This window comes from Tilletiaria anomala, assembly GCF_000711695.1.
Source record: "Tilletiaria anomala UBC 951 chromosome Unknown K437scaffold_8, whole genome shotgun sequence".
NCBI lineage: Eukaryota > Fungi > Basidiomycota > Exobasidiomycetes > Georgefischeriales > Tilletiariaceae > Tilletiaria > Tilletiaria anomala.
This window is the reverse complement of record NW_013547014.1, coordinates 1-26,756: the sequence shown is the minus strand read 5'-3', so window position 1 is coordinate 26,756 and position 26,756 is coordinate 1. Positions and strand designations below refer to the sequence as shown.

The 26,756-nt window shown below is 56.3% G+C and overlaps 13 protein-coding genes across 13 annotated transcripts; 5 read left to right on the top strand and 8 right to left on the bottom strand.

The window, feature by feature from the left end:
* Positions 1-138: 138 nt before the first annotated feature.
* Positions 139-2,284, top strand: K437DRAFT_231915 (uncharacterized protein). The gene is made up of 3 exons (XM_013389969.1): positions 139-949; positions 1,018-1,330; positions 1,396-2,284. The coding sequence occupies exons 1-3, from the start codon at positions 203-205 to the stop codon at positions 2,202-2,204; spliced, it is 1,869 nt and encodes a 622-aa protein (XP_013245423.1). The 5' UTR covers positions 139-202; the 3' UTR covers positions 2,205-2,284.
* K437DRAFT_231910 (putative PRE6-20S proteasome subunit) lies at positions 2,262-3,418 on the bottom strand. Its single transcript, XM_013389968.1, has 3 exons — positions 3,035-3,418; positions 2,579-2,965; positions 2,262-2,512 (listed from the first exon to the last, which is right to left on the bottom strand). The coding sequence occupies exons 1-3, from the start codon at positions 3,261-3,263 to the stop codon at positions 2,337-2,339; spliced, it is 792 nt and encodes a 263-aa protein (XP_013245422.1). The 5' UTR covers positions 3,264-3,418; the 3' UTR covers positions 2,262-2,336.
* Positions 3,419-4,051: 633 nt separating this feature from the next.
* Positions 4,052-5,394, top strand: K437DRAFT_266438 (release factor; the record flags this gene model as incomplete). The annotated part of the gene is made up of 2 exons (XM_013389967.1): positions 4,052-4,093; positions 4,168-5,394. The coding sequence occupies 2 exons, from the start codon at positions 4,052-4,054 to the stop codon at positions 5,392-5,394; spliced, it is 1,269 nt and encodes a 422-aa protein (XP_013245421.1).
* A 368-nt stretch (positions 5,395-5,762) lies between these two features.
* On the bottom strand, positions 5,763-6,210 carry K437DRAFT_266437 (uncharacterized protein; the record flags this gene model as incomplete). Its single annotated transcript, XM_013389966.1, has 2 exons — positions 5,763-5,944; positions 6,135-6,210. 2 exons carry the CDS (start codon positions 6,208-6,210, stop codon positions 5,763-5,765), a joined length of 258 nt encoding a protein of 85 aa, XP_013245420.1.
* A 661-nt stretch (positions 6,211-6,871) lies between these two features.
* On the bottom strand, positions 6,872-7,676 carry K437DRAFT_173242 (uncharacterized protein). Its single transcript, XM_013389965.1, has 2 exons — positions 7,529-7,676; positions 6,872-7,447 (listed from the first exon to the last, which is right to left on the bottom strand). Exons 1-2 carry the CDS (start codon positions 7,550-7,552, stop codon positions 7,097-7,099), a joined length of 375 nt encoding a protein of 124 aa, XP_013245419.1. The 5' UTR covers positions 7,553-7,676; the 3' UTR covers positions 6,872-7,096.
* Positions 7,677-8,579: 903 nt separating this feature from the next.
* K437DRAFT_253982 (glycoside hydrolase family 5 protein) lies at positions 8,580-11,998 on the bottom strand. The gene is made up of 11 exons (XM_013389964.1): positions 11,734-11,998; positions 11,560-11,656; positions 11,251-11,484; positions 10,841-11,185; positions 10,723-10,780; positions 10,036-10,661; positions 9,906-9,958; positions 9,607-9,840; positions 9,395-9,518; positions 9,098-9,316; positions 8,580-9,012 (listed from the first exon to the last, which is right to left on the bottom strand). Exons 1-11 carry the CDS (start codon positions 11,877-11,879, stop codon positions 8,800-8,802), a joined length of 2,349 nt encoding a protein of 782 aa, XP_013245418.1. The 5' UTR covers positions 11,880-11,998; the 3' UTR covers positions 8,580-8,799.
* A 226-nt stretch (positions 11,999-12,224) lies between these two features.
* Positions 12,225-13,160, top strand: K437DRAFT_253981 (ankyrin). Its single transcript, XM_013389963.1, has 4 exons — positions 12,225-12,352; positions 12,452-12,718; positions 12,788-12,952; positions 13,024-13,160. Exons 1-4 carry the CDS (start codon positions 12,325-12,327, stop codon positions 13,065-13,067), a joined length of 504 nt encoding a protein of 167 aa, XP_013245417.1. The 5' UTR covers positions 12,225-12,324; the 3' UTR covers positions 13,068-13,160.
* On the bottom strand, positions 13,110-14,843 carry K437DRAFT_173193 (uncharacterized protein). The gene has a single exon (XM_013389962.1). It carries the CDS (start codon positions 14,525-14,527, stop codon positions 13,151-13,153), a length of 1,377 nt encoding a protein of 458 aa, XP_013245416.1. The 5' UTR covers positions 14,528-14,843; the 3' UTR covers positions 13,110-13,150.
* A 1,175-nt stretch (positions 14,844-16,018) lies between these two features.
* K437DRAFT_215934 (Bromodomain-containing protein) lies at positions 16,019-16,231 on the bottom strand (the record flags this gene model as incomplete). The annotated part of the gene is made up of 1 exon (XM_013389961.1): positions 16,019-16,231. A coding segment is annotated over one exon (213 nt), but the record flags the coding sequence as incomplete, so codon positions are not given.
* Positions 16,232-17,908: 1,677 nt separating this feature from the next.
* K437DRAFT_253978 (scamp-domain-containing protein) lies at positions 17,909-19,179 on the top strand. The gene is made up of 3 exons (XM_013389960.1): positions 17,909-18,336; positions 18,406-18,950; positions 19,036-19,179. The coding sequence occupies exons 1-3, from the start codon at positions 18,024-18,026 to the stop codon at positions 19,066-19,068; spliced, it is 891 nt and encodes a 296-aa protein (XP_013245414.1). The 5' UTR covers positions 17,909-18,023; the 3' UTR covers positions 19,069-19,179.
* K437DRAFT_231896 (cysteine proteinase) lies at positions 19,098-22,572 on the bottom strand. Its single transcript, XM_013389959.1, has 5 exons — positions 21,130-22,572; positions 20,945-21,051; positions 20,725-20,863; positions 19,906-20,647; positions 19,098-19,839 (listed from the first exon to the last, which is right to left on the bottom strand). Exons 1-5 carry the CDS (start codon positions 22,354-22,356, stop codon positions 19,325-19,327), a joined length of 2,730 nt encoding a protein of 909 aa, XP_013245413.1. The 5' UTR covers positions 22,357-22,572; the 3' UTR covers positions 19,098-19,324.
* A 211-nt stretch (positions 22,573-22,783) lies between these two features.
* K437DRAFT_253976 (uncharacterized protein) lies at positions 22,784-26,133 on the top strand. The gene is given in 6 exon segments (XM_013389958.1): positions 22,784-23,806; positions 23,887-24,027; positions 24,104-25,552; positions 25,572-25,573; positions 25,621-25,623; positions 25,635-26,133. The coding sequence occupies 6 exon segments, from the start codon at positions 23,142-23,144 to the stop codon at positions 25,757-25,759; spliced, it is 2,385 nt and encodes a 794-aa protein (XP_013245412.1). The 5' UTR covers positions 22,784-23,141; the 3' UTR covers positions 25,760-26,133.
* A 26-nt stretch (positions 26,134-26,159) lies between these two features.
* K437DRAFT_173183 (uncharacterized protein) lies at positions 26,160-26,756 on the bottom strand. The gene is made up of 3 exons (XM_013389957.1): positions 26,519-26,756; positions 26,364-26,439; positions 26,160-26,271 (listed from the first exon to the last, which is right to left on the bottom strand). The coding sequence occupies exons 1-3, from the start codon at positions 26,707-26,709 to the stop codon at positions 26,257-26,259; spliced, it is 282 nt and encodes a 93-aa protein (XP_013245411.1). The 5' UTR covers positions 26,710-26,756; the 3' UTR covers positions 26,160-26,256.

Below are 26,756 nucleotides of genomic sequence, written 5' to 3'. Positions count from 1 at the left end.
CGGCCAGCCGCCTGCAGCCTGATCGCCTAATGGAAAGACTGGGGTCTGATTGCGTACCTGATCGACAGCATCAAAAATCGCCAGGTCGAACACATGATTCGGGAATGACCTTGATCCTTGATTCGTTCATCCTTCAAGCTTCTCTGGGCACACCTTGGCGTCACCCAATGATAATCGAAGTGCTTGACGCATAGCCATCATCATGCAGAGCATGGCCCCGTCTCAAGCAGCCAGTGGCCAGGCAGGTGGCTTCGACAAGGCTTCTCCAGGCGTTGAGCCAAGGATCGACCCCAGCTCAGCCACATCGAGTGGAACATCCGCAAAAGGCACAACTAAAGGCCTAGGGCCTTCTTCGAGCAATGTGGGAGAGCCATGCACTGACATAAATGGCAGCACAATATCAGCACTCCTACCTGCGTCCATCTCAGAGAATCCGTATTTCTCAGCAGGGTTTGGGCTGATGATCTTTGGCGCAGCCCTTGGAATCGCAAGAAAGAGCATCACGGTCGGGGCAGCGGGGGTGCAACGGCGCATGCTTGTTTCCCTCGAGATCACATCCAAAGACAGAGCATATCCATGGTTCCTGTACTGGATGGGAAAGCAGGCGGAAGCGGCCTCTCTGCGCGAGGTGGGCCTACTGCCTCCACTGCCGCGCGAGGGCGTTCTGCAATTGGCCGGAATCACTCGACCGCCACTATACAACGCTAGCAGTGCGGACGCCTCCAAAAGGAGTGATAAGGTCATACAAGTCGAAGGAGCGGAGAATCCACTGGCGCTCTCGGAAGAGACATCCTTGCAGCCCGTCCGCATCTTCAGTCACGAGCTGTCCGTGGAAACGTCAGCTGTGCAAAATGTTTATGGGCAAGACCATCGAGGCGGCGCGACGACATTCACACTAATCCCTGGTCCTGGAACGCACTTCTTTCGGTATCATGGGACCTGGATGAGGGTACGCCACACAGCTCGCGACTCTAAGGCTTCATACGCATAGCTGATATTTACGATTCATGTGCTCAGATGCAACGCGAGAGGGCTGAGAGAATGACTGATTTGAACAGCGGAAGGCCATTCGAAACCGTTAAACTTAGCACATTGCGAAGTGCATCCTGGGTCTTCCCGAAGCTATTGAATGAAGCTCGTAAGCTTGCAATGAATGCGACACAGGGCAAGACGACAGTGTATACCAGCTGGAGTGTCGAGTGGAGGCCTTTTGGCAAGCCACTAAGGCCTCGCGAGCTCTCCAGCGTCGTCCTAGCAAAGGGAACCAAGGAGATGCTTGTCCATGATATACGTCATTTCCTCGAGCGGGGAAAGTGGTACGCTGAACGAGGTAGGTAGCGAAACTGCGGAATACTAATCTTGAGCGGCAAGTTCACTGAATTCGTACGCGTACAGGCATTCCATATCGAAGAGGCTATTTGTTACATGGAGCACCTGGCTCAGGAAAGACTTCATTCATCATGGCGCTCGCTGGTTATCTCGACTACAACATCTGTTTGCTCAACCTCTCCGAGCGTGGAATGACGGATGACAGATTGACACACCTGATGACGAACGCACCGGAGCGCTCGATCATCCTACTGGAAGACATTGACGCGGCATTCACTGGCCGGCAAACAGCGGCAGAAGACGGCTACCAGGCAAATGTGACATTTTCCGGCCTATTGAACGCCCTTGACGGCGTGGCAAGTGGAGAGAGTAGGATCGTGTTCATGACGACCAACCACGCTGATCAACTAGATCCGGCTCTCATTCGTCCAGGGAGAGCGGATGTGATCGTAGAGCTAGGCGACGCGGAGTCGGAGCAGGTTCGAAGGCTGGTCACACGATTCTACAGACGCACTGGCGAAGTCCCAATAGCGGACTCGCCCGAGGCATCGGGCCAATTACCAGATGAGGAGATTGACAAGCTCGCTGGTCAGTTAGCCGAACTTGTAGACCGCGAGTCTCAGCGGCGGCGAGCGGTGCTTGGGCTTGATCCATCCGGCAGGCAACGCCTCGCGAAAGGTGACCGCGATGCAAGCAAAGATGCATCTCAGCAGATGCGGCAAACCATCGGGCCGGATCCCGCTGCTTCAGGAGGCGTGAGCATGGCAGAGCTGCAGGGCCTGTTCATCCGCTTTCCAGAAGATCCCAAAGCCGCTATTGCTGCATTCAAGGTGGAGAGCGTCGAACGTGGCAATCACATCGGAAAGCGCGCGTAAGCGACAGCAGCGAACGCAGGGGTAGTGGCACCCATGACAAGCTGCTTTGTACTTTTTCTGTTTGCAAAATAGTACCTGCTCTGTGAAGTTACATCTGGTTGCGATCGCCCTACTTTAGCTTGGTTTGTCGGCTCATGCCCCAACGCCAGCCATGCTTGCCTGTGCGCCGGCGGTCGCGGCTAGCCTATTCCGCCTGCGCTCAGCTTCTGCTTCCTTCTCCGTCTCAATTTCTTTGACGACCGCTTCAATTTCTGAGAGTTCTAGGTTGCGTACTTGCCCGTGGCCCTCCATGATAGCAATTTCAATGTCTGGAATGGAAACCAATTCTGCATTAGGCAGCAGCGCAAGCTAAGCCGCGTGACCATTAGACTCACTTTTTGCCCCAGTCTGCACTACCTCGAGCAAAGATTTGATAGCAAGCTTGATCGTGTCGTCTTTGTTCATCCCGTCCTTGTAATTCTTCTCAAGGAACTCCCGCACGGTCTTCGCGGATCGGCCGATAGCACAAGCCTTCCACGCATAGTAGATGCCGCTCGGCTCGGTCTGATACAGCTTTGGCGTTGCCTCGTTCGCATCAAAGCCGATGATGAGCGTCGAGATACCGAAAGGTCGCACACCACCTGATTGGGTGTAGCGCTGCTTGATGCTGCCGATGTGCCTCGTGATGTAGTCGACGGTCACTGGGTCTTCAACCGTCAGGCGATGAGACTGACACTCCACTCGCGCCTTGTCAATCAAAATCCGCGCATCCGCGTTGAGTCCTTGAGCAAAGATGAACGCGCCTACGTCAGCCCCGTCGTCCCAGCTTCACGTGAAATCTGGCAACATACCAGCGAACGCAAGGCAGATGTGATCGTCCAGCATGGCCGTTTTGCGAATTGTTCTTGCATCTTGAAGCTGCAGAACGCTCTTCTTCTCTACGCCCAGCACGACAACATCTTTACCCTTGACGCCCAATGCGCACGTACCCTTGCGCACGGCTTCATTTGCATAGTCGACTTGGAATAGGTGCCCATCGGGCGAGAAGACTGTCAGAGCACGATCATAGCTGCGCGACATGTTTGTCGATGCGTGGAGGCTTTGTCGTGCGTCGTTCGAATCCCACTGTTGACCTCTGGAGAGGTCTTATACCTACGTCAAGGACAAGATGTCTACAACGCGTCATAGGTCCATGCCCAATGAGAGGTACATCGAGTCTGGAGCAGCAGGATGATGCAGTGATGTGTTGGTTGCTCGCAGGGCCGAAGGTGACGCGGACTGGTGTCTTACTAGTTAGTCCTCAGTTGATGGAACTAGGTACCGGTTGAACCCCTCGGAGGGTCCGAGCGTTTTGCCGGTCTCGCGAAATGCGTTTGCGTCTGCGAGACAAGACACACCATACGAAGTACCAACTCGTGAGGTCGAGGGAGATGCTCGTTGAAACTGTAAGCGGGTGACTCTATGCTCGTGCCGACTGGGGGAGGCTGTTGACCAGGCCTAATTCAACTCTGTGTTCCTACGAAGCTTACTGAGCGCTGCTGAGAATGCAAGTGACCCGCAGTGCAACTGCGGCTGCTTCCACGGCTGCAAGTGCTGTGGCGGGCTCTAGTCGCTTTTGGCCTGCCAGGGGACGGATTCTCGACAGCTCTGCGTGCTCGAGGTATATTGTTCCGCCTCTCAGCGTTGGGAAGCCATCTAAGCCGTTCAATCTGTCCTGCAGAAAAGGCACTATCACTGCAGATTGCATCACCCCGATCAGGCTACTACAAACATCCGCTCGCAAAGACAAGGGAAAGGGAAAAGCAAATGTCCAAGATGGCACTTGTAAAGAACCGACTCTTTTCTCCGACGATGTCGTTGTTGGCACTATGCGACGCATGGTACAAGTTCGAAAAACGCTGTTGGAACAAGTAAGCTATGTGGTCTAACTTTATTCGATTTGGTTGGACAGGCCTGACGAAATACGTTTCGTTTATTCCGGCAGGCAAGTAGCAGCTCTATCTCGGTACAAGCATCGCGGCTCGTGAGCATGCTTGAAGATATATCCGCCCAATGGGATGTTTTCACAGCCTTGCACCGAGAGTATGCATCTTCTTTGACTTTGCAAGAAACGGAGAAGGACGAAAGCATGCGAGCATTAGCCGAAGAAGAATGTGTCATGCTTTTCGAGCAGATGGAGGAAATGCGCGACACTTTTCGTGTCGCTCTGCTGAAGGATTACTCGTCTTTCGCGCGCCTGGCCCGCGAACAGATCCTCTCCGCAAAACCAGGCGAAGAGCCCGATTCTTCGAAATCTGCTTCCCTTGCAGATGCAGCCGGCACTTCGAAGCCCAGGGCAGTCATCATGGAATTCCGACCAGGGGTCGGCGGTCAGGAATCTGGGCTGTTCACGTCGCAGGTGGTGCGGATGTATCGCAAATTTGCTGAAAACGTCGGCTGGGAAGTTGAGGAGCTTAGCTTAATTCCCATGGAGGTGAATGCGTCGACCGGCGGAGGAGATGGCGTGAAAGAAGCCATCATCCAGATCTCGGCTCGCGGTGGACGCGAGGATGCGGAAATCTATGACAGGCTCAAATGGGAGGCTGGTGTGCATCGCGTTCAGCGAATCCCAACCACGCAATCGCTTGGAAAACTGCAGACTAGCACGATGGCCATCGTCGTCCTTCCCTCTGATACGGACGACGGTGGCAGCGAGCAACAGAAGGCCGATGACGTGGTTGATCCCAAAGATGTCAAGACCGAAGTCATGCGTTCGCGCGGGGCAGGCGGGCAGCACGTCAACAAAACCGAATCCGCGATCCGCCTGACGCATCTGCCGAGCGGGATCACCGTATCGATGCAGGATAGCCGGTCGCAGCACCAGAACCGCACAAAGGCATGGGCGATCTTGCGCGCGCGGCTTCTCGACGCTAAGCTGCGCGAGGAGATGGCTGCCAATCGCGCGGTGCGAAAGGACCAAGTCGCATCGATGGAGCGCAGCGACCGGGTGCGCACGTTCAACTTTCCACAAGACCGTGTGACAGATCATCGTCTCGGTCTGTCACTCAGCGGTATTGATTCTATCATAGAAGGCGACTTTGACGGCGAGTGGTCCGACGGGCTTGGGAGGCTCATGCAAGGGCTCGCCCTCCAGGACGAGGAGAACCGCATCGCCGAGCTGCAGAGCCTTTGGCTCGAGGCTAGCACAAGAGTCGATGTAGCAAGGAAATAATCTGCAATTTTGGAGCGGACACATCTGGGAGTACGCAGTACGCATTGCGTTGCCGCGGAGGCATCTACGAACACCTTGCATGCATCATTTCCGATGCCGAGTCTGTCGCCTAAAGGTCATCGATGCATCGGAACCATCAGCACGAGGCCTTACGCGGAAAGGGACAGAGAAGATGTCGACGCGCATGTCCTGCGGGCCGGTGGCGATGTGGTCTTGTCGATTCCGACGGCCTTGTTACTCTGCTGCACGGTGAAGGCGTAGCCGCGGCCGCCATTGGGCGTGTAGCAAATGTCAAAGATGGCCGCGCGTGACTTTTCCGCGATGATGCACACGCTGTCCGTCACGTAGCTTTTCGGCTCGCCGGCGGGTTAGATGTTGAACAGGGTGTTGGAGGGGTTCAGGCCAACGGCGTGCAGGTTGAAACGTTGCACCCAATCGGAGTGGTCTGCGCTCGCCGGTGCGAGCATCAGGCTGGAGCCGGTAGTTGCCCGCGCCATGTCGTTGCTCTTGAACGTGAGGTAGCGGGCCTCGCTTGAGTTGCCGCGCAGCGCTGTGCAAGGTTGAGCGGAAATCGCGTCAGCTCATGAGGGGCGACGCAAGTGGAAATCACGGCTCGACGCCTCTCTCGCTTGAAGCCAATCTCGGTTGCGAGGGTGGTGGCCTCCGTCTGCGGGCGGTACAGCACCGGACGATAGGGTTCGGGTGTGCCGCCTCGCACATGGCAGCGCCGGTGTACTGACCTTGTGCGGCCTGCATCAGTGCGCAGATGTTAGGCAGATCCGACACGCTGGTGTCCTCGCTGTCAAAGTCAGACATGTTGACGAGGTCGCTCATCTCGCGCCGGCGCCACGGGTTCATCTCGGTCGCAGTGGTAGACTAGCCCCTTACGGGGGGCCCATTGCTCGAGGATGAGGGCTTCGATTCGCGCAAAACCCATTCGCTGAGGACGTTGCTGGGGCGCGTCCACAGGCAGACGACCATGAACGGCAGACGGAAGCCTGCGCTGGCAGGGGAGGCGCCGGTTGCCCGGCCGTACAGTCGGTGGCGAGCCAGTCGCCTTGTTCGCGTTGCGGCGCGGTCGGAAGAGCACGCGGTCGGCTCAGCCTCCGGTCTCATCGTAAGATATGAGGAGCGCTGTCTTGTCCCAACTCTTTCCAATTCGATGCCCGCGACGACCTTTTGCTGCAGCCAGTCACCGGCAGGTAGGGCGTATGGCGGGTGCTCGCTCAGGTCCGTATGGCCGATGATGTAGCTGACGGCGGGTAGCGTGCCGGGCTTGGTGCCTGCTACGAGGTGGTCGAGGCTGACGAAGGACGTGCCAGCCTTGCTAAATGCCGAAGAGTTAGCGGCCTGTTGGAACTGCTGGAACCAGGTGACCAGGCTGTCGTCATCGTTGTCCACAGCCTGGTAGACCTGGTAGCTGATACCGGCGTAGGTGAGGGTGGTCCCCGGTGTTCTTGTGCTTGAGCGGGTATCAGGGCACTCGCTACCCGCTGCCCCCCTGCTCACAGCCGGGCGACTCGATGCTTTCAATATAGTTTACGCCGCTGGCCACGCTGCCGTTGATACCGTGTAGTACAAGAGAGGCACGCCTGCGGCAGGGAGAAACGAAAGGGCAGCACCAAGTTCCGTGCCGCAAGCGAGTGCGTGAGACGTTTTGCGTGAATACAGGCGCTGGCTCACGACACGGTTGGGGTTCGTGCTAGCAACGACGTTCTGAGCGTAGCTGTCCGTGGTGGTTCAATCCTTGGCCAAGCCCAAGTGCAACGGGATGCCCTGGCACTTGTAGCAGCCGAAGCTGCACAGTGTTGGCAGTCGCCCAGTGGCCGATGCTACCCTTGTTCCATACGCAATGTGGTTTGCCTGCCAGCCGTTGCTCCTGGCGAGGATGCACCGCGTCGCTTCGTTGAAGGCGTGCTCGATCCAGAACGGAAATAACGTCGTCACACCGCAAGTGGCGCGGGCTTGATACCGAGTGCGACAGACTGGTGGAACACATCCTGGTGCTACTTGTTGGAGACGACGACGTTAAGGTCCTTGAAACCGCGCAACCCTACCATGGCTGAGCGCAGGACTACATGTCAGCAAATGCACCCGACTGCTGTGGAAAGAAGGTAGTGCGGCCAGCACGCACTGCCAACGTATTGGCCGAAGGCATGGTGTTCTTGCATGAACAGGACAACGTGCTCGGCCTGGCTGTTGGCGTTAGGCGCGGGTGGATGCGCAGCGTGGCTGGCGGGGGGGGGGGGAGATGTGGGGTAGCGGCAGCCAGGAGGACATCATCTTGTGCAGGCGTCCGTCCGATGCCAGGATTGGGAGTGGCTTCTTCTTGCAGGGTTGCGGGTGTTCGCTGGTGACGACTGGACGAGCGTGCGGGCTGGGCTGGGCTCGGAGAGTTGTAGGACGTCACGATCCTATATAAGGAGTCTGTCTACACGCTTGCAAGGTGCAACCAGCGGCAAGCGCCCCAGGCTGCTCCGGCCAACCCGTCCTCCCAGGCGTAGGGTCGGCGGTAACAGAGGGTGTAGAGATTATGTAATCTGCTCCGCCGACAGGCACTTGCCAAAAGAAGCATGTTCCCCGCACTCGGCCGAAGCGTGCCGGCATTGCATCTGTGCATCCATGAGTCCCTTCGTCGAGCTCTGCTCCATCCGCAGTAAGTGTAAATGTGCAGGCTCCATGCTTTCTTTTTTATGCATGCTCCTCCATGTTTTTGGTTTCTCCCGCTAGCGCCAACATTGTGCGCGGGCGGAATACAATCCAGGAACGAGGTTTGGCGAGGTTCTACATATAGACTCGTTGCATACTCTCACAAGCATGTGTGCGTGGCGCAGTCAGGCAGAGTCAACCAGCTTTGCTGTCTTGTCGGCCGTCGGATGGATGGATGGATGGACAGCCATGGGAAGTCAAGATGCCAACTTGCTAACGCCTACACACAGCCACGATGTCCAACTGCTTATCAGGCATACGCACAATTGTGACTGCCTGCTGCTGCATGCGATACTAATAAATATGCCAGGATCCGCTGGGCTGGGAGGTGCGCACCCGATTCGTGCGTACAAGGGGCTTGCCACATACATAAATGGCCCTCGTCGGCCTATGCCACCGAGACCGACGATTCTCGCACTACCCACGACAGCAGAGAGATGTCATCCCTTGGCATCTTCGAGGAGCATATCAAAAGCAGGGTCGCATTCTATTGCGCGTGAGAAGGGATCAGGTTAAAGGAGAGATCCTCGTTCTATTTCTATTAAAAGCTCATCAACGTGCTCCCTGGGCAAACAACACGGGCCACTTTCCACCAAATATGGGTTCAGCAGGGCATTACGCGACGCGAGCACGATCCTCGCACGAATGGCACGGTGCATAGCTTGCGCAGGGCCTCTTCCGCGCCTGAGTAATCGCTTACGCACGAGCGAGCAGCGCTCTCGTCACAGCGCCATCGAACCCGACGAGCAGCGCAACGAACAGAAAAGCAACCGCACCGAGCACGAGTCGGTCCTGCTCCCCGATCTGCATGCTTTTGGGTACCCTGCGCGCGCGTGCTGGCACTCGGACGCGTAGCTTATGCACGCGCCCTATTGACTCGTCGGCGTGCTCCACGTACAGGGTTTGCACCTGTGAAGAACATGCAGCGAACGTCAGCGCGGCCATGCCGTAAAAGAAGAAAAGCGCAAAGGCAGCTGCATCCGTGCTAACTCACATTCTCATCAATACGCCACGTCCCGTCGCTGAGCTGCACTTCGAGCCTTTCTCCCTCGAACAGGTACGTGGGCCAGAAGATCTCTGTCATGCGCGACAGCTTGTCCGCCTTGTCTAACGGCACAGTCGAAGAGTTGCTCCAAGCTAATGTAAACTCCCAGTTGTGCCGGTCCCAGTGCGTGGAAACCGGCAGTCCAGCTACTTTGGCCGCATAAGGACGCTGCGCAGAGCGATTTTGAGCATCAACATGGTCCCCATCACGAAATGTTTCGGCTCCAAAGTATACATTTGTACTCACAATCAGCGCTTCCAGCACGCGACCACCCCTATACAGCTCATCGTGGTCGCCCTTCACATTGGCTCTATCTCTCGAAGGCAGGTCGAGCGCAATGACGCTGAAATCTTCCTTATTCCACCCGTCGCTGTAGCGAAATTGCAAGCGGTTGCACGCGCGTCAGCTCCGGTCCCTGCGGCTTTTCTCTGGCAAGTGCATCGTCACCCAGCACATACCCATATTCAAAGATGCAGTCGGGGTTGAAGTTCCACCATGTAAAGCTCTGCCAGTTCTTCTCTAGTGCGGAGAGCATGCCGTCTACCAGTTCGGCGTGTTTGCGGTAATCGCCAGTACGGTACGCATGCGCGTCGTTGATGTCAAAAGGCAATCCGATCTCCCCAACTAGCATCGGGACCTCTCCCATCGAGACGCGCCCCCACTTGGCTTGCGTGGTCAGCTGATGCAGGTAACTGCGCCAAAGCCATGGGACGAGCGTCAGTCTCCCGTTATTCAATCACGTGGAAACACGGCTCACTTCTGTCGCGCGCCTTGTTCGCCCCAGTAGAGAGCTTTCATGAAGAACATGCCCTGTGAACGAAGCATCGAGAAAAGTCAGCTGTACGCCTGGCAACCCGCATGAGACGATGCACACTACAATGACGCACCCGGCTGAGCCCTTGCACATCTACGGAAAACGAGCGCCAAACCTTGCCGAAAAGCACGTTGAGGTCGTAGAAGTGGGGTGCATACACAAAGTTCTTCGGCCGTTCTGTGTCGATCAGACCCTTGACTGCATAGTTTTGCCTTCGCGCAGCTTCTTCTAGCTCGGCCCTGTCTTTTTTGTTGGAAAGAACATCGGCGTCTGGCCAGACGGGCATGAACTCGTTCGGGATCTGTTCGACCAGGATCAGCTTGCCTGGGCACTTGCGCAGGAGCCGCTCACTGAATTTCTTGCAGAACGGCGCATAAAAGTCACGGTACCACTCGACTGGACGCCCGCCTTTGCCCGGTCGGTTGTCCGAGGAAAAGTAGTTCTCCCACAGGACCACAGGTTTCTTGTTCTTCTCGTCCCAGTCCCACACGCCGTGCGAACGCCAAATGCAGTCACCCTTGCTCTCGTCGGTCTTCTTCCAGACCGTCTTGCCCTTTGGATCGATGTGACTGGTATGAGACTTGTATGTGGGCCACGGCCATGATTTCACATAAAAGGGCACGTCGGTAGCGTGGCCACTTCCGAGGGCGAGCGACTGAAGTAGGGATGGGTAATGGCCAATATGTAGATCGGTTTGATCTGTTGGACATGCCCGTTTCAGATTTCATTTCTTGGAGCCCATCATCTCGCTTCAACTTACAGTCCCACTTGTGGAATGAATGAAGATTGATGAATCCTCTGTGCGGTTCGTTCATGAGCTGCGAGTGAGATCGCCCATGAGCACTCATTGCACATCTGAGAATCGAGACGCAACTCACGTCAAAGCCAAGACACCCCTCCATATTTCCTACGACGTCCGCGAGGTAGCCGTACGCCTCTATGTATGCGTTCTGCAAGAACTGCTGAACACTGCGTGTGGTAGGGTCCTTAAATTGCCCCCCCGCGATCTCTTCTTCGGGTAGTTGGCATTTGGTGTTCGGAGCGAAAACGTCTCCTCCCCAGAATAGCGTGGCCATCGTTCCTGCAGCGAGCTTTTGGTAGCCGGAAGGCCAAAGAAATGGTCCACTTGGTTCCTTTGGTGATGAAGAGTTGTCAAGACTATGAATATAGGCTGCCCCGCAATCTTTAAAGTTGAAGCGGTTCAAACCGACGGCGTCCAGTGTCTATGAAGAGGCAGAGGAAATTCGTCAATTGCGATTCCTCACAATAGTCGTGACGATAGGCTCACCCAGCCAGGGGCGCCACTACCTCCTGTATACCGACTCCAGACATCTTGATGGGCACAGATGAACGCTTTCATGCCGTGGTCGCCAATGAGCTGCATGAGTTGTCGCAAGTATTCAACGTATTCTCGGTCAATATCTTCGATTCGTGGACCCTTGTGGGAAATACTCTCCCATGTGACCATGAGACGGATCAGCGGGTATCCCCATGCCCTAAGCTGGCGCAACCGTAGCGGAGCCTGTGGCAATGACCGTGTTTATCAGAAATGCGCATGGACAGCAGCCTTCATTTGAAACCAGTCAATCAGACTCACCTCTTCCAGTGGAAATGGCCTGCCAATGAAGGTCACGGTGCGATCATCTGAAACGAAGCCCTCCGGCAAGTGTGACAAGCCGTTCGGAGTCGTTGGACTGGATAAATGAATGAAAGCCAGCTCGTGTTAGCCGTGACTATTCAGCCACTCAGCCCATCTCGCACCACAACGAACAGCTTGCTCATGCTGCTAACATTGAGACCGTGCAGGATAAGGGTTCTTCCAATCGAGTCTACGAATCTGCGACCGTCAATCCGTATGTCGGCCCCGATGGCGTTGACCGAAAAGTCGACCGCACCTGTTGGTGGGGGACTTCTCATTTTCATTGCCGATCACGACGTTTTACGGATCCCACGAGAGGCGGCGAACTTCGGAGAGTGAGTAGTCGGTCGTTCCAGGAATATTCGCCCGACAGTTAATCAATAATCATGGACGGCACCTATACCCATGAAGCCTGGAAGTCCTGGAAGATCGAAACGAAGACCTCACGGTCGTGTCGGTGTCACTTTCGTTGGTTTCCGGTGTACGCGACGCCTCGGCTCTGCTCATTTGTGCGGCACTGCGCCTGTCTCCACGCTCTCACCTCTCTATCTGTGCCTCCTACGCCTTTCGAACCACTCAGCTCGCCAACGCATCGCTCATGTAGATACACCGCTTCGATCCGACTTGTTTTAACCTCGAGGCTGTAGTTGACCACTGTGGGCCTTGTAATAACCAGCTCTTCGCGGCAGAGAGCTGTTCAGAGCCGAAAGAGAAGCCCCCAAGATGGCGGAAACAGAGGGGGCCAACAACAGTGAGTCATCTGGAGCGTCGATTGGTCTTCCACATACGCACACGTCACTGATACTTTGTGCGACGCGACTACCATCATGCAATCCCTTGTCCCTTTTAGATCAACGTCTGCTCTTCGCAGCCCGCACAGACAACATTGAGCTTCTGCAGGAGGTCCTGTCAGCCCCAGAGGGTAGCTATGACATCAACTTCCAAGACGGGCTGGGCATGACGGCGCTGCATTATGCCGCGTCCTCGGCTTCGACCTCTGTTCTCCCTGAATTGCTTGAGCAAGAGGTAGACGTCGATTTGCACAGCCGTCTCGAGGGAAATACACCATTGCACGAAGCAATAAAAGTAGAGCATGAAGAAGCACGCAATTGGATCGGTGAGTCTGCGACGATCTTATCTCTCGGCGCTTGTCTCTCGCTAAAACATACACACTCGTCACATCCAGTGGAGCAACTTCTAGAAGCTGGGGCAGATCCAAGAGAAGTGAACAAGGAAGGTGACAAGCCGGCGGACATCGTCTCGGCAGCGACGCCATTGGGCCAACAACTTAAAGATACATTGCGGAAGGCCGAAGCGATAGCGTCAATTAGCACAGCAGATATTGCCAACGGTGAGTACTTCACGCTTGAAGTCGCCTACGCGCCTCTCTTCTTTGGCTCACTTTGCTTCCTCCCGCGATAGACGATGACGACGATGACGATGGGCCGCCGTCAGACGAAGACTAGTTTGTGCGGGAGCAAGCGAATAGATGCCAGCTCACGTATCGTCTTTGTAATGCATTTGCGTGTTGAGTACCAATTGAGAGCGACTATACATACAGAAAGAGCCTGTATCTCTCCTTGAGCAGCTTGAGCACCTTTGCCCTATCTCGCAGCTCTACGGGCGCGCTTTCATCTACGATTAGTGCGCACAGCTCGGGACACGGTGGAGACGGTTCAACATCGATGTCCATGGTGTTAAGCCCCACCTTTAGCTTAGGCTCAAAGACGATTGACGCCCAGCTATTCTGTACTCCGTCTCGCTCTACTTTCTCATGAGTGCCGTTGATCTCGCCGGGCGCTTCTATGACGCCGCGCCTAAGCTTGCCGACCTGCGCACCGTCCTGCATCACATTCACTAGGAAGTCAAGCTTGTTGCGATGCTCGGCTGGGTCCTGGGCATTCAGGCATTCAATGCTGTTGTTGTCATCCTCGCCTCCCGGTCCGTTGGACTTCGGCCGCTCGCTGATGGGCGTCTGTGCATCAGGGTCGTCGAATTCGCGGAGCACAAACCGGATCTTCACAGAGGCCAATTCAAGCTTCCCAGGCTGTCGCCGCCGTGTTGCCACGTGTTGCCCTTTGCGCACCCGAATCATGTGCTGCTTGAGGCGGCTGCTGTCGACAACGATGGTCTCGTGGACGATTTCTGCGGTGTACTTTTCGAGAGTCCGCGGGGCTCCAACCTGTCGCCATTGCACGTCGATCAAGAAGAAAGGAATGGCGTGCGGTCGACGGATTCCGTTCAGCGCCCATGGTACGACAGGATTGATGATCTGTGCGAAGTAAGATGCTGGTCTGAGTGCTGGCGGCGGCGCTTGTGCTTGCACTTCCTCTGGAGGCGGGACATCCTGATCCATGGACAGACTTGCCATTCCGGGATGCCCGGGAGTACCAAAAGGCGCGTAGCCAGGCGCGCCGGGGGTGGCCTGGGGCGAAGAAAATGACATCGCATGCGCCAAGCCGGATGGCCCAGCGCCGTAGCCATGCAGGGATGGAAAGCCTGGCGGCAACATGCCCGGTCGTTGCTGCCCAAAGTGTGGAAACCCATGCATTGGTGTTGATGGGTATGATCCTGGTTGCGACGCCGATCCTCCGATGGGCGACTGCCCAAAGGGAAGTGAACCGGTCGGGAATGTAGTGGGATGCGAAAATGGAGGGCCGATGCCAGGGACAGGAGGGAATTGCACGCCTGGCGGCAGTATGGATGTGTGCGCAGGGTAGGGGGATGGCCCTGCGCCGTGGATCATCTGAGGAGATGGCACTGGCAGGAGACGCTGGGGCTGAGCGCCGACCACGGTGGTCGTATGCGGTTGAGGCGTCTGTGTGGCCGACTTCTGGCGTTGCATCTGCTTCAGCTGCTGATGCGGTGGCGGAAGAGGCGGCTGTGGCCGCACCGCATACTGAGGCGGAAGCTTGGACGGCGACATGGAAGGTGGCAGCAACTGTGTCGGGGACAACCCACCGATGGATGAATAGGAGGTGTCCCCAGGTGTCGTGGGTGTACCTTGCCGTTCCTTTTCTTGATTCAGGCGATGCAGTCGCTGCTTCAATTTGTGTTCCGAGGAGTCGCGGCTCTTCGCATCTCCATGCCGCACCACCCCTAGCTCGCCGGGGACCGCAGAGTTGCGCACGTCTTCCTCATTTAGCGTGAAGCCTTCTGACAAAAATTGTGGAACGGCTTTTTGCTCGATGTGCAGCTACGAGGGCCGGGCGTGCGCACCTGGTCAGCCTCGAAGCATCACCCTAAGGTTCGAGGCCACTCACTCGTATCCTTTGAGCGTCTAACCAAACCAAGGAGCCCTCCTCATTGTAAAATTGTGCGTTGTCCAGCATCTGCATAAGATCCTTGTGCAGTGCATAGCCGTTCATGAACGTCTTGGATTGCATTTTGCTCTGGAATTCGAAGGAGCGACACGGAAAGCACATTTCAGACATGGACCCTGTGGACCTGACACGCTACCAACTCTCTCACCTCGATCTCATACAAGGACACTGGCTTGGGAATGACCTTGTAGTAGTCCGGATATTCTGACTTGGATGGCAACGATTGGAAAAATTCTGTGACGGACGAGCCGTCCGGCCGAACCAGGTCTTGAACGCTCTTGAGCCAAGCCTTGAGCGCAACTTTGAGGTATTTGCCCCGTGCGACATTGCGCGACATTTCCTTCTCCTTTTCCTTGTCTCTTTCCTTTTCCGGATCTTTCTGCTTCGAGCCGAATCCCACCGAGCTCACAGCTAGGCCGGTGGAGGCCAACTGAACCCCTTGTTGCACTTCTTCTGTGCCGTTCTTCTCCTTTCTGTCTTGGTTACATTCGCCAGCGCTGATAGGGGACGCTGCTTGTACCTCCAGAGCCCCGAGCTTCACCTCACGGCCAATGTCTTGCTCTGAGAAGGAGCTGCCCTCAGCCGGAGCGATTGCCGCACCCCTTGCTGGGTCATTCCCTTTGACTTTCGCCTGCTCTTCTTGTGCTTTGAGGCCATCCGCGCTCGCAAAAGCGCCTGAAGAAACGGCAGCCGAGTCCAAGCTCTTCTTCGGCGGACGAATGGTGATTTTTGTTTTCCCTCCAGGTGCAGTGGCACAGTCCAACACTGCAGACATGTCCTCTGGCTCCTCCTGTATTTCCTTTCCTTTCGCTAGCTTGCCTTTCGCGCCTTTTCGCCCTCCCTTTCCTTTGACTTCCCCGCTCTCGCCTTCCTCGTCTTCTGCATCGTCTTCCATGCCAGCGTTAGGATCAAATTTGCGCACTACTTGAAGATCTGAAGGGTTGTGCATGACCGCGGCAGGTCTGAGCTCCGAGGGCACAGCGCCGTTCTCGACGAGGCCAGCATGCGCATCTTTGACGAGTGACTGACGGATGTCATCAAGCGAATCAAATCAGCATACCTCAACCCGTGTAACCAATACGCTGAATACGACCCACATGCAAGCGCTTGGCAAGAACCCAAATCGTACTGTCCCTCAGGTTGTACCGCTTGGCGTTATTGCAAATCGTCTCGCAGTCGTGCTTTAACTCGTCCAGGCTCTTGTAGCTTCTTTCATGCAGTTTGTCGACAATCTCCTCAAAAGCAATCGGGCGCTTGATAATCTGATAGTAATCAGGGTAGAGCTCTCGTGACGGAAGCGTCATGAAGGGCTCGGCAATGAGGAACCGATCAGGACTGCGCGGATAGACCATGTCAGCATCGACGAGCAACACCTCGGCGTACTGGGGAAGCACTTACTCTAATGCATTTAGCAGAACCTCCAGCAGCTGTATTCCCTGCTTGAATACTTTCTTTGGGTCTTCGTCTGCGGGTCCATTATGTGCATTATTCACCTCGCTCACGGCCGATGGCGCCGGCGAAGCTGCAGCAACGGTGGAGAGTTTGGCCGATTCCACGAGCCGAATCCGCTTTCTGGGTCTTCCACCATCCAAAAAATGTCGGACTACGTCCGGATCTGATGGGTCGTGTGTGACAGTAGCGGGTGTCAGGGCTTCCGGCACCGCTCCATCTTCAACAAGGGAAATGTGCGTGTCTTTGACGAGGGCATGCAATCTCTTCGCAAGTACCCAAATAGTGCTTTCCTTTTGGTTGTATCGCTTGGCGTTGTTGCAAATCGTCTCACAGTCTTGCCGCAAGTCGTCGAGAGACGTATAGCTGCGCGCATGCAGCTTGTCGACCACTTCCTCCAATGACAGCGGCCGCTTGATCACTTGGTAGTAATCAGGGTACAACTCCGAGCTGGGAAGCCGCATAAAGGGTTCTGCGATAAGGTAGTTCTCCGGGCTGGTGGGCAAACAGTCAGCAGGAGCTGGGAGGGTACATGGATTTAATCTGAACTCACTCTAGTGCGTTTAGAATAACTTCAAGCAGCTGCTTGCCTTGTATGAAGGCTGTCTCTGCATCGCCCTGTGCCCCATGCCCGCCGGCTCCTGCCGAGGACGAGCCAGCTGCGTCATTGCTTGCTATGGAGGATGAGCTTTGATCTGCAGCAGATGCGTCCCCCTTGTGATCGACAAGCTTGATTCGCTTTCGTTGTCTACCTCCTTCCACAATCTACATTTGCAACGTGGTAGAACCAGTAGGTCGCAAGCGATGGGATCAGCACGCGGACTGTGAGATTCCAAGATAGCAAGGTTTATTGGGAGACGGAGACAATTCCATGCATGTCGCAGTCATACTGCGCTCCAAGGACGACGACGGCGTCTCCTTGCTGCCACTCGTCATTCCCAGCAGGTCATTGTCGCCAGGCATATCACACACCTGCTCAACCGCATCGATGAGCAATATGGTGCGTGCATAGTCACACGTGAGCATTTGCTCGCGTCCAGCCAGCAACAGTCACCAATTCAAAGGATGGTGACGCGTTTCAAGGCGAAATATCCTGCTACCACCCTCCTTGGAGCATCCCAGAGACCTGGACGCGTTGTGGCGACCAACGAACACAAAAACGCGTCGCGGGATGGACGATGCAGACGCGCAGCACTCACATTTTCAGCGGATAGCCCACTTGTCGGCTTGGGGGGCATATTGACTATGGCAGCTCATGCCGCGTCCTCGCTCGACGGGAAGCAAGCTCGTCGATTCAAGGCACAGTTTAGCGGCTTGGACAAGCAGAAGTTCGTACCAATGCAATATGTAGTGGGAGTAGCGTATACGCTGACGAGCTTGTGAGCTGTGGCCAGTACTTGTCGCTGTTCTCGCAACTCTTGAGGCAGATATGTTGTAAAACATGTCACGCCGCTCAACAACACGCCTTCGGCGCGGCACCCTTTCAGCCTTTCGGGACTGGTGTATGCCGTATGCATAGCAAGGTTGAGTGCATATGACAAGAGCTCTTGAGTTGTATGTCCTTGCAACTGTCTATCTGTGAGTATTTTGAGTGGTAGGCTCTTCGACAACACTAGGCAGTGAGCGCACACGCAGCGTAAATTCACAAGCATGGCGGATCCATTTGCCGACCGCAACGCGCTGGACGCAAACCCGTTCGCGGACCCGAGCGTACAAGGTGCTCTCTCATCCGGTAACCGTGCCTACGAAGATGTAGGCAGCAGCAAGTCGATGGCTTTCGAGGAGGATGGGTATGGACACAGTGGTAGCGGTGTGGATCTTGGAAGCGGCGGTGCTGGCCAAAGTGATGCCGCGAGACTCGCGGAAATCGAGCGGAGAGAGCGCGAGCTCGAGCAGAGGGAGCGAGACTTGCAGAGTCGGGCGGACCACATCAAGAAGCACGGACGGAATAATTGGCCTTTTTGTAAGCACGAACTAATTCATGGGCATACTTCTCTCTTTATCTCGTGCTGATTGGATGCGGTTATTTTAGTCTATCCGCTGATCTATCACGATATCGATGTGGAGATTCCTCCTGAGTCACAACAGGTCGTCAGGCACCTCTACCTTCTTTGGATGCTCTGGTCGGCCTCGTTGTGCATCAACATGCTCGCTTGTATCTTCCTACTCGTCTCTGGCGCGCGTGACGGTGCGAGAGACATGATATCAAGCATTGTCTACTTCCCCATCCTCACCACCCTCGCCTTCCTGCTGTGGTATCGACCAGCATACAACGCTTTCAATACGGAAAACTCTTTGTGGTACTACGTGTACTTCCTCTTCATGGGCTTCCACCTCGCATACTCGGCGTACTCTCTAATCGGGATCCCATCGACAGGCTGTGCAGGAATCATTACCGTCATCTCCAGCTTTAGCAGCTCTCGCATCCTAGCTGGCATATTTGCAACCATCAACACTATCATGGTCGCCGTTCAAGGACTAGGGAACCTCTGGTACTTTAGGGAGATCTGGAAACACAACCACGAGCAGGGCCACACTTTTGCACAAGCCAAGCAAGAGCTCGCTACACATGGCATGGTGTGTACTCCGTGTTCCACATCCCAACTACCTCATCTAGTTCGGCTGACATGCGCGCTTCTTCATGCCTGCCTGAACCCCACAGAAAGCCTACCTTACCCGCGGCTCTCAGGTCTAAGGGTGTTTCAAAGCATGTTTAGCCGAGGTCATTTCAATGCGCTTTGTAAGAATCCCCCCTCCGGGCTTCGAAAAAATGTATGAACTGCAGAATTCGATTGATTCTAAGACAGCATTCGATGGAATGCAGGGGTGAGCTCCGTACGATGTGTAGTAATAAGCGTGGGAATTGGAAAATCTCTGAAAGGCCGAATGCTGGCGGCGAGCATGATCTAGAGACATGCAACAATCCGCGGCACGGTGTTATGCTGATGACATCAGGATTGCACCTTGACTTTCGATCTTGGTGCTCCCTTTTTCGGTGGCGGCGCACCTGGCGGCCGCGGTTTTGCGCCAGGAACGGCGGTGGCGGAGAGAGTAGGCCCGAAAGCGACATCAGCTGGAGTTACTGGCGCGGCCTTGGGACTCTGAGTCGCTTGTTTCGGCGCAAAAGCCTTAGCGGCTTGCTTAAAAGAAGGCTTCGTGTACATATGCCCATGCCCGTTGACCTTGGCCGGGTTTCGCAACGCGTCCCCTTCGCGCACTGTCGCGCTCTCCGCCAACTCCTCACGCTTGTAGAAAAGCAAATACGCCAGTCCTTCATGGCCAGACGCGCTGCTCGGTCCACGTTGCACAAAATCGTTCGAGTCACGCTGCTTGACGCGCCGCACCTGGTCCACCTGGATCGGCGAGATGTTCGTGTCGTCGATGTGGACCCACTGTTGCGAATCCTGGCGCAGAACGTCGACAGTGTAATGCCCGCCGGTTGCGTAGCGACCGTGATGGTAGACAACTGTGAAATGCAGCGGGGCTAGTGAGATTTCCGCATGTCATCTGGAGATCTCTTTCCGTGATTCACCTCCAAAGAGCCTATATCGCGTGATAGTATCAGCCCTGCGTGTAGGACTGATTACCTCGGAAGCAACATCCAGCACTGTGTCATACCCAATTTCCTTGCTGTCCTTCTGCACCCCTCCAATCTCATCATACACGAACCGCTTGAGGTGCAGCACCAGCACCGGCGGCAAGCTCTCGATGAAAACCTGCTTCGTGGCGTCGACGATCGCATCGCGACTAGGTGAGTACACCCCAGGGATCGTCTCGGGCTCAGTCAAGTTGCGCAATGCATCCTCGATCGTGTGCACGCGCGCCGGCTGGATGTCCAGCTGCAGCGGTTGGTACGGCTCGAGCGTGACGCTGTCCTTAGCTCCAGGCGTGCGAAGCACCGAGCGGAGTTTCCCGCCGAAGATGTGCGTGATCGGTGAGTCGCTCGTTGAGGTCGTGCGCGTAAAGCTCGTCTTGCCTTTCTGGCCGACTTCCATCCACCCTTCCTCGGACGGACTGACGGGGCGGACCACTTCGCGCTCGCTGATGTCGCTGCTGGCATCATCCCTCGATGCTAGCCCGAGACCCATGTCGGCCAGTTGCTCGTCACTAAAGCCGCTGAGCCCATTCAGTGTCTTTTCTGCGACCGACATCTTGCTGAGGATGCCATTGGCCGCAAGCTTGGCGTTGGCTCTCTGGATAGCGTACAGCAGCTCCTCATGCAAGGAATCAAGGAAGAATCCGAGGAACTCTTCCGCATCTTCCTGGTGCCCTCGCTAAAATTTAGAACAGCCATTGTAAGGGCACAGTCAGCGTACTGCAGACCTTCACTGAGCGCACTCCATAGGCTTACCCGCATAGCATCAAAGCGCTTCTTCAGACGCATGGCTTCGTAGATATATTCTGGTGCGAATGGCTCGGATGCTGATACCAGCTCCTGCGCCGTACTGTCGACACTGCCAATGACAGGAAATTCTCTGACGAATTGGATCCTGTATGCGACCGGCAGAAGGAAGACCGGAGAAGTGAGCCGTGAAAAGCTCTGCTGATAACAAGACTTCGTCCTTACTCACGTTGCATCAATCAGGGGGGTGCGATTGGCAAAATCGTGCGGCAGCTCTTTGCCAATGGTAATAAGGAGGTTGTAGAATGGAGCGCAGAAGACTAAAGCTTGGAGGATCTGCGCGAATCAAGGAGAAACTCCGGCGTCAGCATGTGCACCAACAGCGTCCTACTCCAGCGCATGTCGCAAACGTACCGAATTGGCAAAGCAGAGATTGCCGGTGTTCACCAAACCCCTCGGGAGGGTGACCGGCGCTCTGAACTGCAGGTGACTCTCCACAAGCGCAGCTTCCAGCCCCATCTTCTGCCTGACGTTGTGAGCGCCGCCCGGTGCACGATTCGCGCCGCCAGCCTGTGGCTCGTGGATCGATAGCGGCGGCACGAGCATGGCCGACGCGGACATAAGCACGGGACTGGTGACCGCGCTGCTCGCCTGCGAGTTCGCGTTCGTGTTGGGCGTCGTTTCAGTCACGATAGACGACGCGACGGCCGACGCAATGGAGCACGCTGGTGTATTTGCACCCGTCACGGTCCCGGCGCAAGCACCTGGATTGACGCCGTCGTTGAGCGCCGACGAGCTGTTGCCCAATCTGGCTCCGACGCCGCCGCCTGCTCTCCCCCCGCGCGATGTGAGTTCGGCCCACGATCGCGGTGCACCCCATGCGGAAGACTTGGGTGCAGCAGCAGCTCTTGCGCTTGACGACGCTGTCGAAGTCGGACTGGACAGCTGCGAAGAGGCGGTTGGTTGACGCTGCTGTGAGTAATCGCCCGGCAGGCTGTGTGTGGACGCAGACAAGTCTTTGACCGTGCCAGAACGGACCCTCTCCGACTGCGCTCTCCGTCCGAGACGTTTCTCTTGCGCTAGTTGGATAGTATAGCGCGACAGGGGCTCTTGGTTTGGGATCACCTTGGGGTGAGGGCGGGCTGTATGTGATATTGTGACGCCTAACGCGCGGCTGCGTGGTATCGGCGCTTTTTCTGAAATGGACAGGGTGCCTGCCACATCATTTCCTCTTCGGAAGGTGAGTGTGGGAAGACTTTCGGCATGAATCTCTGATAAATGATGTGAGGACTGGCCCGCAAAACTCGAATGTGGCGATACAGCTGCCAGGCTGGAGGCCCGGCTTTCTGGGCCGCGAAGTGCGGACTTTTCCCTCTGTCGAGGTGTCAAAGACCTGAGCGGAGGGTTCTCGGGCGTGAAGATGATGTTTTTAGCTGAGGCAACGCTCAGTGACAAGTGCGAGTCGTCGAACCGAAAGCCGCTGGGATTGGTGCAGTTGTTCGCTGAATATGCCAGCAGAGATGGCGATGATGCGGCTGTCGCGGCATATGGATGTGCTGGAGGCGGGGTCGATGGCCCTGCTACGGGCTCTTGACAGCTTTTCTCTGGCGCCATAGAGCTTGCCACTGCCGCGGAGGCCATGATGGGCGATGCGTGTCGAGGTCGTGTGAGGGTGGTGATATGGCCTTCTGAAGATCTTGTTCAGCCAAACCCGGCGCTGGAGAAATGGCAGGAGCTGCGGGTAGAAGCCCGTTTTTCCAGCGAAGCGCTGACGACGCTGGAGCCTCGACACTGCGTGCAGACAAGAGCAACGCACCGTTGGACCTGGAGGGAGATGACCGGGCAAGAGCAGAATGCGCGAGGTGCTGTTGATGATGGCGAGGTCATTTAGCTGCAAGTGATGTCGACAGGTCGCATGAGCGGAAAAGTGGGAGAGAGTCTGGCTGGGGGAGGGCGGGCGGAACGGAAAGAGGCAGTAGAGCAGTCACCCGTGCTTCTTCTTCTCTCTCTCCTGACTTCCATCAATTGATCGATTGAGGGAATCCCTGCTTCACACTCAGAAGGACCACACCATCAACAACATCATCATCACTTGAGTTTGATTCAGCACCGGCGAGCGCCGCAAAGATCCACTCGTATCAAACAAGGGCCAGTCTCCTAGTTGGTTGCACTGAGTTCGAGCGTGCCCTCACCTTTCCTACTCCTTGTGCCGCCGCTTCACCATCGTAGCGGACCAGCCAGCGACTTTTGCTGCAGCTGGGTGCGGTCTTTCCACCGCCAAGGGCCAGGCTTCTTCGAGAGGGTTTCCTGTGTGCCTGTCGACAATCAGCCCGAACTACCACTGAGACGTCTGATATTCCAAAGACGTGTGGGACTGTGGGCTGTCGCTGGATCATGCCGCGCCGATAACGCAAAAACCTCCTCGCATGCAGCAGTGGGCATTTCTGCCTCTAACCAACCACCACTCTACCCGCTCCCACTACGTTGGCCCGGCTGTCATGGACATTTCAATAGAATCGGGGCCGAGCACAGCGGCCGGAGCTCCAGATGGCATCATACCCCATGCATTCGAGCACACCCAAGCACACGCGCAGGTTCCTCCCATCTTTTCGATGGCCGCGGCGGCCAAGCCAAATGCACTCAAGGTCCTGAAAAGACCGCAGCCGCCAGATACTCAAGCTCCATCTGCGCCGCTTCTGCTGGAAGCACAGGTATCACTGGGCGCAGGAGAGGCGTCGGGCGTAAACGGACAGAGCCAACCCGGTCCAGCTACAACGAAGCAGCCACCTGAAACCTTGGCGGCCTCGGGCGGTGGGGTGGACTCGAGTCAGCTGAGCAATGCTTTATCTGCTTTGCGACTACATGGCGACTCTCAGGAAGGTGTCAAGGGCTCGGATAGCTCGTCAGCGCGAAGTCCTTCATCGACTGGCGCGGCTATTGTGCCCGACCAAGCACCTGCCTCAGGGGCAGCCACAGTGACAGGCGTTCCGGAACTCGATCCGACGCTGATAAGTGCTCTGCGGAATGGAAGGGACAGAGCGTTTGTCATCAAGCAGGAGATCGACATGATCGGCTTTGTCAGAGACGCCGAGTAAGTTTACCAGAGCTTGGCAGCGGTGGCTCCGACGACAGAAAGGAAATGCTAATGTCTCACTTTTGCGATGTTTACAGACGAACCTCTTGGGAGCTGCCTTTGATGAATTCGTACCAGCGCCTTCTCGTACATCGCCTTGCGGACCAATTCCTCTTGGTACACTCTATCGACCCGCACACGAAGGCTGTTTGCTTGACCAAGCGAACTGATTCTAACATGTGAGTATCAATGTCGTGAGAATGCAAAAAGATCAACAAGCTTAAGTGCGCTCGTCTTCCTCATTGCTATCGGAAGCCCACACACCCTGCCATCAGTAAGAGCGACAGCACTGGTTCCTCCTGAAGTGCAATCTGCTCCCGCCACCAGGCCCCAAGCCTTCAAAATCATGCGCCGCGACCCGTCCGCTTCTACCACTCGAGCCCAGTCACCGCATCTCTCGGCACAGGATGATCTGTCACATGGTGGCTCATCTGCTGCCTCAGGCAGCGCGAATGGGGCCAGGCGCGACCGCAGAAATATGACCATCGAAGAGCGGGAGGCGGCGTACAGGGAAGCCAGGGAGCGGATCTTCCAGGGCTTCTCGGAGGCGGAAGCAAAGGCGAGGGCGAGTCACAAGGGCAAAGAGGTGGACGGCGAGCAACAGACACCGCTGCAACAGCAAGGGGCATCGGTGGCAGAGGGTACAAACGCGGCTGCGCTCTTGATGCCATTCCGGGGTGACGTGGAATGGGCAGGTATGACCAGGAGACAGATCACGTCTAAGGCAGCTTTGCGGCCATCAGCACCTGCATTCGATCCGTCGGCTAGATCATCTGGGAGAGTGAGCGCCGAGCCGAACGGCAGCTCGGGTGCTTTGGGGCATGCCGCCTCAAACGGCAATCGGCGAGTGCCTCCGCATGTGCCAGAGGCTCCTCTAGACGGTATCTCGCCTTCAGAAGCATCCTTCAGTACAGCATCCTCTTCCTCCCGCTGCTCCTCCCGTGCCTCTTCCAGCCGGTCCTACCAACAGCAATACCCACCGCACGCGGCGCCAGGGATAGCTCCGCCCGGCTGGCAACATCCCGGCGGGCACCCCCTGCATGATCCGCACGCCGTGCAGTACAGCCAACAGCCGATCGGCTATCCTCCCATCTCCAATGGCGGCTCATACTCGGGACCTAGCCCTGGCCCAGGGGCAAGCCCGGGTGCCGAGGGTTACTATCCTGCTGTGCAAGGGCAACCCGGATTCGATCCGACAGGTGGGACGACGCCGATGCAGATCCCGCAAGGGATGTACCAGGCAGGCATTGTGCAAGGTGTCCCTGTATTCGCAATGACGCAGACACATCCTGGGTATCTGCAACAGCAGCAGCAGCCGCAACAACAGCCTCTTCATGCGTATGCGCATCCGCAGGGAGCTCCTTGGCTGCATTATCAGCAGCAGCAACAGCCGCAGCACGCTGGCCCTCCGGGGCCGCTGAACGGCCATGCGCAGTCTGGATGCGCCGGAGTGCCGCCTTACCCACACTCGCAAGGTCGCAGCCCAATGCAACCTGGCACGCTTGCGGACCTATACCCGGGCGGCCACGCTGCTATGGGCGGGCCGGCGAGTAGGAGCAGGAGCAGCCCATCATCTGGCCTCTCAGTGCAGGGGTCAGACTACAGCGGAAGAGCAGCGAGCCGTTCCAGTAGCGCTGCAAGTGGTCTCGACCTTTGTCTAGTTGCCAAGAAAAGCCCTTCGCATGATACTTCCTCTGTTGTCGTGAGGATATGTGGCCGTTTGCAAAGACCGGCGTGTACCCCCAACACTGACTCATTCATCTTGGCCCTTCGCTCTTCCTTCCAGTCCTCTTCCTCGGCCTCTTCCCGATCCTCCAAACCAGGGTCGGTAGCTTCGACATCTCACCATCCTCTTCCTGCACGCCCCGACTGGGTCATGCGCCCGCCTCTGGCGTCGCGTGCGAGTTTTGACAGCAGCACCTCGAGCATCGCACCGAGCGCCAGTGCCAGCGTGAATGGTGCGGCCGAGGGCCGCACAGGCGCTGCAGTAGCCGATGCAGGATTCTTTGATGGCACCGCGGCAGAGTTACACGTGGAGCCCACGTCGCCGCGCAGCGTGGGTACCGCATCTCCTTCGCTTCGAAGCGTCGGTACTGCCAGTCCTACATTTGCCAGCCGCTCCGTCGTCGCTGGAGCGGGTATCGGCATCCCGAGCGAGACGGGCATGACGCCCATACACGACTTGCCAGTGGCCTCTAAGGCCGGCGATGATTGAGGCGCACGAAATGTATGTTCACTGTAAAATTCTTCGTTTGCAATGCATTTGCACAGCCCTGCATACCCAGCGTCATCTTGGAATGAGTGCTCGATCGCGATGGTGAGAGGGATGCGATAGGTCGATACAGTCTCTGGCTAGGATACATGAAGCTTGTCATAGAGGTGCATTGTCGTGAGTGGAGGTATAGATATTAGGAGCCTGTCCGCTGGAACTGGTTTTGTTGTGTAGGGGGAGTAGAAGAGGGGCTGTCAGTCAGGCGGTTCGGACTCATGAGATGTCCATTGATGAAGTTCTCACAGCTTGCGCCGCTTTCTGGCAGTGCTCAGTGTTTGCGGTGTCATCGATGGCGTAGCAGAGGTACAGCGTATCGACCCTACGCAAAGCAACAAGCCAAACGTCAGTCATTTCCACGGAGCGGCAGCAGCCTATCGCTCTACCATGTCATCACTCACGCATTCGTCAGCGTATCGGCACAAAGGCGCAGAACGCCGTACGGCAGGAGCGTGCACAGGAGCGCCACGAGCGGTGCGTCTGCGGGTACGTGAACCTGGTGCGCGGAAAAGAGGAAGCCAGCCACGCCAGCCAGGAGCGCAAATGCGAGCGCGGTGAGGTTGAGGATGAGGTGAATGACGAGACCCTCCATGATGCCCGTCGTGCCGCTGCGGCTCGCGAGCCGCGCCGCGCGCCTGG

What these genes read in the sequence shown, in the direction of transcription:
- K437DRAFT_231915 (XM_013389969.1), top strand. Translation starts at nt 203, where the DNA reads ATGCAGAGCATGGCCCCGTCTCAAGCAGCCAGTGGCCAGGCAGGTGGC. An exon ending in ATCATGGGACCTGGATGAGG is followed by an intron (nt 950 to 1,017) that starts GTACGCCACACA and finishes TCATGTGCTCAG; the next exon opens with ATGCAACGCGAGAGGGCTGA. An exon ending in AAAGTGGTACGCTGAACGAG is followed by an intron (nt 1,331 to 1,395) that starts GTAGGTAGCGAA and finishes GTACGCGTACAG; the next exon opens with GCATTCCATATCGAAGAGGC.
- K437DRAFT_231910 (XM_013389968.1), bottom strand. Translation starts at nt 3,263, where the DNA reads ATGTCGCGCAGCTATGATCGTGCTCTGACAGTCTTCTCGCCCGATGGG. An exon ending in CATCTGCCTTGCGTTCGCTG is followed by an intron (nt 2,966 to 3,034) that starts GTATGTTGCCAG and finishes TCTTTGCTCAAG; the next exon opens with GACTCAACGCGGATGCGCGG. An exon ending in AGTGCAGACTGGGGCAAAAA is followed by an intron (nt 2,513 to 2,578) that starts GTGAGTCTAATG and finishes TTTCCATTCCAG; the next exon opens with ACATTGAAATTGCTATCATG.
- K437DRAFT_173242 (XM_013389965.1), bottom strand. Translation starts at nt 7,552, where the DNA reads ATGCCTTCGGCCAATACGTTGGCA. An exon ending in CTTCGGCCAATACGTTGGCA is followed by an intron (nt 7,448 to 7,528) that starts GTGCGTGCTGGC and finishes CAGCCATGGTAG; the next exon opens with GGTTGCGCGGTTTCAAGGAC.
- K437DRAFT_253982 (XM_013389964.1), bottom strand. Translation starts at nt 11,879, where the DNA reads ATGAGAAGTCCCCCACCAACAGGTGCGGTCGACTTTTCGGTCAACGCC. An exon ending in AGGGGTGTCTTGGCTTTGAC is followed by an intron (nt 10,781 to 10,840) that starts GTGAGTTGCGTC and finishes TCTCACTCGCAG; the next exon opens with CTCATGAACGAACCGCACAG. An exon ending in TTCATTCCACAAGTGGGACT is followed by an intron (nt 10,662 to 10,722) that starts GTAAGTTGAAGC and finishes CATGTCCAACAG; the next exon opens with ATCAAACCGATCTACATATT.
- K437DRAFT_253981 (XM_013389963.1), top strand. Translation starts at nt 12,325, where the DNA reads ATGGCGGAAACAGAGGGGGCCAACAACA. An exon ending in AACAGAGGGGGCCAACAACA is followed by an intron (nt 12,353 to 12,451) that starts GTGAGTCATCTG and finishes TGTCCCTTTTAG; the next exon opens with ATCAACGTCTGCTCTTCGCA. An exon ending in CACAGCAGATATTGCCAACG is followed by an intron (nt 12,953 to 13,023) that starts GTGAGTACTTCA and finishes CTCCCGCGATAG; the next exon opens with ACGATGACGACGATGACGAT.
- K437DRAFT_173193 (XM_013389962.1), bottom strand. Translation starts at nt 14,527, where the DNA reads ATGTCGCCGTCCAAGCTTCCGCCTCAGTATGCGGTGCGGCCACAGCCG.
- K437DRAFT_253978 (XM_013389960.1), top strand. Translation starts at nt 18,024, where the DNA reads ATGGCGGATCCATTTGCCGACCGCAACGCGCTGGACGCAAACCCGTTC. An exon ending in ACGGAATAATTGGCCTTTTT is followed by an intron (nt 18,337 to 18,405) that starts GTAAGCACGAAC and finishes CGGTTATTTTAG; the next exon opens with TCTATCCGCTGATCTATCAC. An exon ending in AGCTCGCTACACATGGCATG is followed by an intron (nt 18,951 to 19,035) that starts GTGTGTACTCCG and finishes TGAACCCCACAG; the next exon opens with AAAGCCTACCTTACCCGCGG.
- K437DRAFT_231896 (XM_013389959.1), bottom strand. Translation starts at nt 22,356, where the DNA reads ATGGCCTCCGCGGCAGTGGCAAGCTCTATGGCGCCAGAGAAAAGCTGT. An exon ending in ATCTCTGCTTTGCCAATTCG is followed by an intron (nt 21,052 to 21,129) that starts GTACGTTTGCGA and finishes TGATTCGCGCAG; the next exon opens with ATCCTCCAAGCTTTAGTCTT. An exon ending in ACCCCCCTGATTGATGCAAC is followed by an intron (nt 20,864 to 20,944) that starts GTGAGTAAGGAC and finishes GGTCGCATACAG; the next exon opens with GATCCAATTCGTCAGAGAAT.
- K437DRAFT_253976 (XM_013389958.1), top strand. Translation starts at nt 23,142, where the DNA reads ATGCAGCAGTGGGCATTTCTGCCTCTAACCAACCACCACTCTACCCGC. An exon ending in GGCTTTGTCAGAGACGCCGA is followed by an intron (nt 23,807 to 23,886) that starts GTAAGTTTACCA and finishes CGATGTTTACAG; the next exon opens with ACGAACCTCTTGGGAGCTGC. An exon ending in AAGCGAACTGATTCTAACAT is followed by an intron (nt 24,028 to 24,103) that starts GTGAGTATCAAT and finishes TGCTATCGGAAG; the next exon opens with CCCACACACCCTGCCATCAG.
- K437DRAFT_173183 (XM_013389957.1), bottom strand. Translation starts at nt 26,709, where the DNA reads ATGGAGGGTCTCGTCATTCACCTCATCCTCAACCTCACCGCGCTCGCA. An exon ending in GCCGATACGCTGACGAATGC is followed by an intron (nt 26,440 to 26,518) that starts GTGAGTGATGAC and finishes TGCTTTGCGTAG; the next exon opens with GGTCGATACGCTGTACCTCT.